The sequence below is a fragment of the Etheostoma spectabile genome, chromosome 3 (genome assembly GCF_008692095.1).
Source record: "Etheostoma spectabile isolate EspeVRDwgs_2016 chromosome 3, UIUC_Espe_1.0, whole genome shotgun sequence".
Classification (NCBI taxonomy): Eukaryota; Metazoa; Chordata; class Actinopteri; order Perciformes; family Percidae; genus Etheostoma; species Etheostoma spectabile.
The window spans coordinates 12,965,841-12,967,517 of record NC_045735.1 but is presented as its reverse complement, the minus strand read 5'-3'; the positions used below and the strand labels follow the sequence as shown (position 1 = coordinate 12,967,517).

General features: G+C 47.8%; 1 protein-coding gene across 1 annotated transcript in view; it reads right to left on the bottom strand.

Annotated features, from left to right (window-relative positions):
* Nucleotides 1–1,457, bottom strand: part of scn4ba (sodium channel, voltage-gated, type IV, beta a) — a 19,334-nt gene extending 17,877 nt beyond the window's left edge. Inside the window, exon 1 of the mRNA XM_032509701.1 lies at nt 632–1,457. Within this exon, the coding sequence (XP_032365592.1) occupies nt 632–725 (94 nt within the window). The 5' untranslated portion in view covers nt 726–1,457. The remainder of the gene's footprint in view (nt 1–631) is intronic.
* Between the last annotated feature and the right edge of the window lie 220 nt (nt 1,458–1,677).

Here is a 1,677-nt window from a genome sequence, read left to right as displayed (position 1 = left end):
ACACACACACACACACACATACAGATGTGAACCATATGTGTGGCCATAACAAATCTTTTTCTTTACGTACTCTAGGAAGTGAAAAGTTTTTCTAAATTTTTCTTGCCATTTTATTAATTTTCCTCTTGAAAATGACACTGTAATAAGTACATGCATGAAAAGTAATTAAGCCAGTTACTCATCCAGCTCAGCAACCACAAGTCCAAGTTCAGATTGGCCAAGGGTTGGGTGTTATTGACCTTAATGCCCTCAGCACAGCAACAAGTGAACATCAACTGTGACATTGCCACACATTTTAGCCTTCAAGTGTGAATAGAAAATGATGAGACAGGGGAGCCAAAGCTGAAGCGATAGAACAGAAGATGTTGGTATGGAGTAATAAAGAAAAGGTATGGATTTACTGTGACAGCTGTACAGCATCCACCCAGAGCAGCTTAGAAAAAATGGAAAATAGGAAGGTGTAGAGGCCATAATAGTTTAAATCTCTAGACAATTAGAAGGATTCACCTAGTCACAAGCTGGCGAGAAACGCGTTCAGAAGATAGAAGTACAATGCTAGAGCGTAATGTAATCATAGAGGAAGAGTGAGAAATGACAGGGCAGGTGAAGATATAGCAGAAGTATAACTCACCGAGCAGCAGTGCAACTGCCAGACCAGTGTAAAGTAAATCCCCTGATCTCAGCCGACCAGAGACACTCGAACCAGTGCTGTCCACTGACGCCATGACACCAGGTGTCTGTCTGTCTGTCTGTCTGTCTGTCTGTCTGTCTTGGTCAATCTGTCCCTGTTTTCCAGTCTGGTCAGCCTGAACTGTGTCCAATCTGTGCAAATATGTTTGTGTGTGTGTTTCTCTTATGTGTCTCTGGAGCAAGGTGGGACAGCTGAACTGCAACTGAAGCCCTGTTCTCAGTCCCTCCCTCTTCTTTCCTCCTCTGCACTCTGTCCCAGGAATGAGCGCAAAAAGAGAAGGATAAATTCCTTTAGGGATTTCTCTCCCGACCAGTTGTTCCCTTTGCTACACTCAAGCAGGCCAGACAAGCAGAGGAAAAGACAAACTGAAGAATGCAGCAGTTGATTGAAGAGTGCAGGGTCTCTTTCTCTCTCCCTCCCTTCCCGTCCTCTGTCGCTGTCTCTTTCAGACTCAGTGGTGATTATCAAGCAAAGGAGAGTGAGGCGAAAGGCAGAGAGGAGAAGCGAGACAGAGCGGTAGCGGCGTAGCAGTTTTGTGTCAGCTCCAATGCTCCAGCAGCATCAGCCAGGGAAGCAGGCTGGCTGGCAATACCCACAGGGGGAGACATAGGCTGGAGGGGGAGGAGAGCACACAAGAGGCACAGAGTGATGCTGGAGCAGAGCCAGCAGCCAGGCGGAAAAGCAGAAAGCGTGTGTCTCCACAGCCAGCGCAGGGAGGAATGAGCAAGAGAGGTACTGCAGAGGTAGAGGCGAAATGAGAGTGAGGGAAGGAGGGGATAGAGTGGTGGTGAGGTGAGGGGGAGGCGGGGGATGATAACTGCTGCCACATGCACGCACATACACATATGCATTGAGCTCAGTAAGGCTGAGTCAGCCTTCCTCAAGAGGGTCTTTGAGTCGGACATGGGCTGGTTGCTTCATCACCAATACCACATACCCCCTTCTTTAATGCATCCTTTGCTCTTGTCTCCACTTTCATGTGTCTC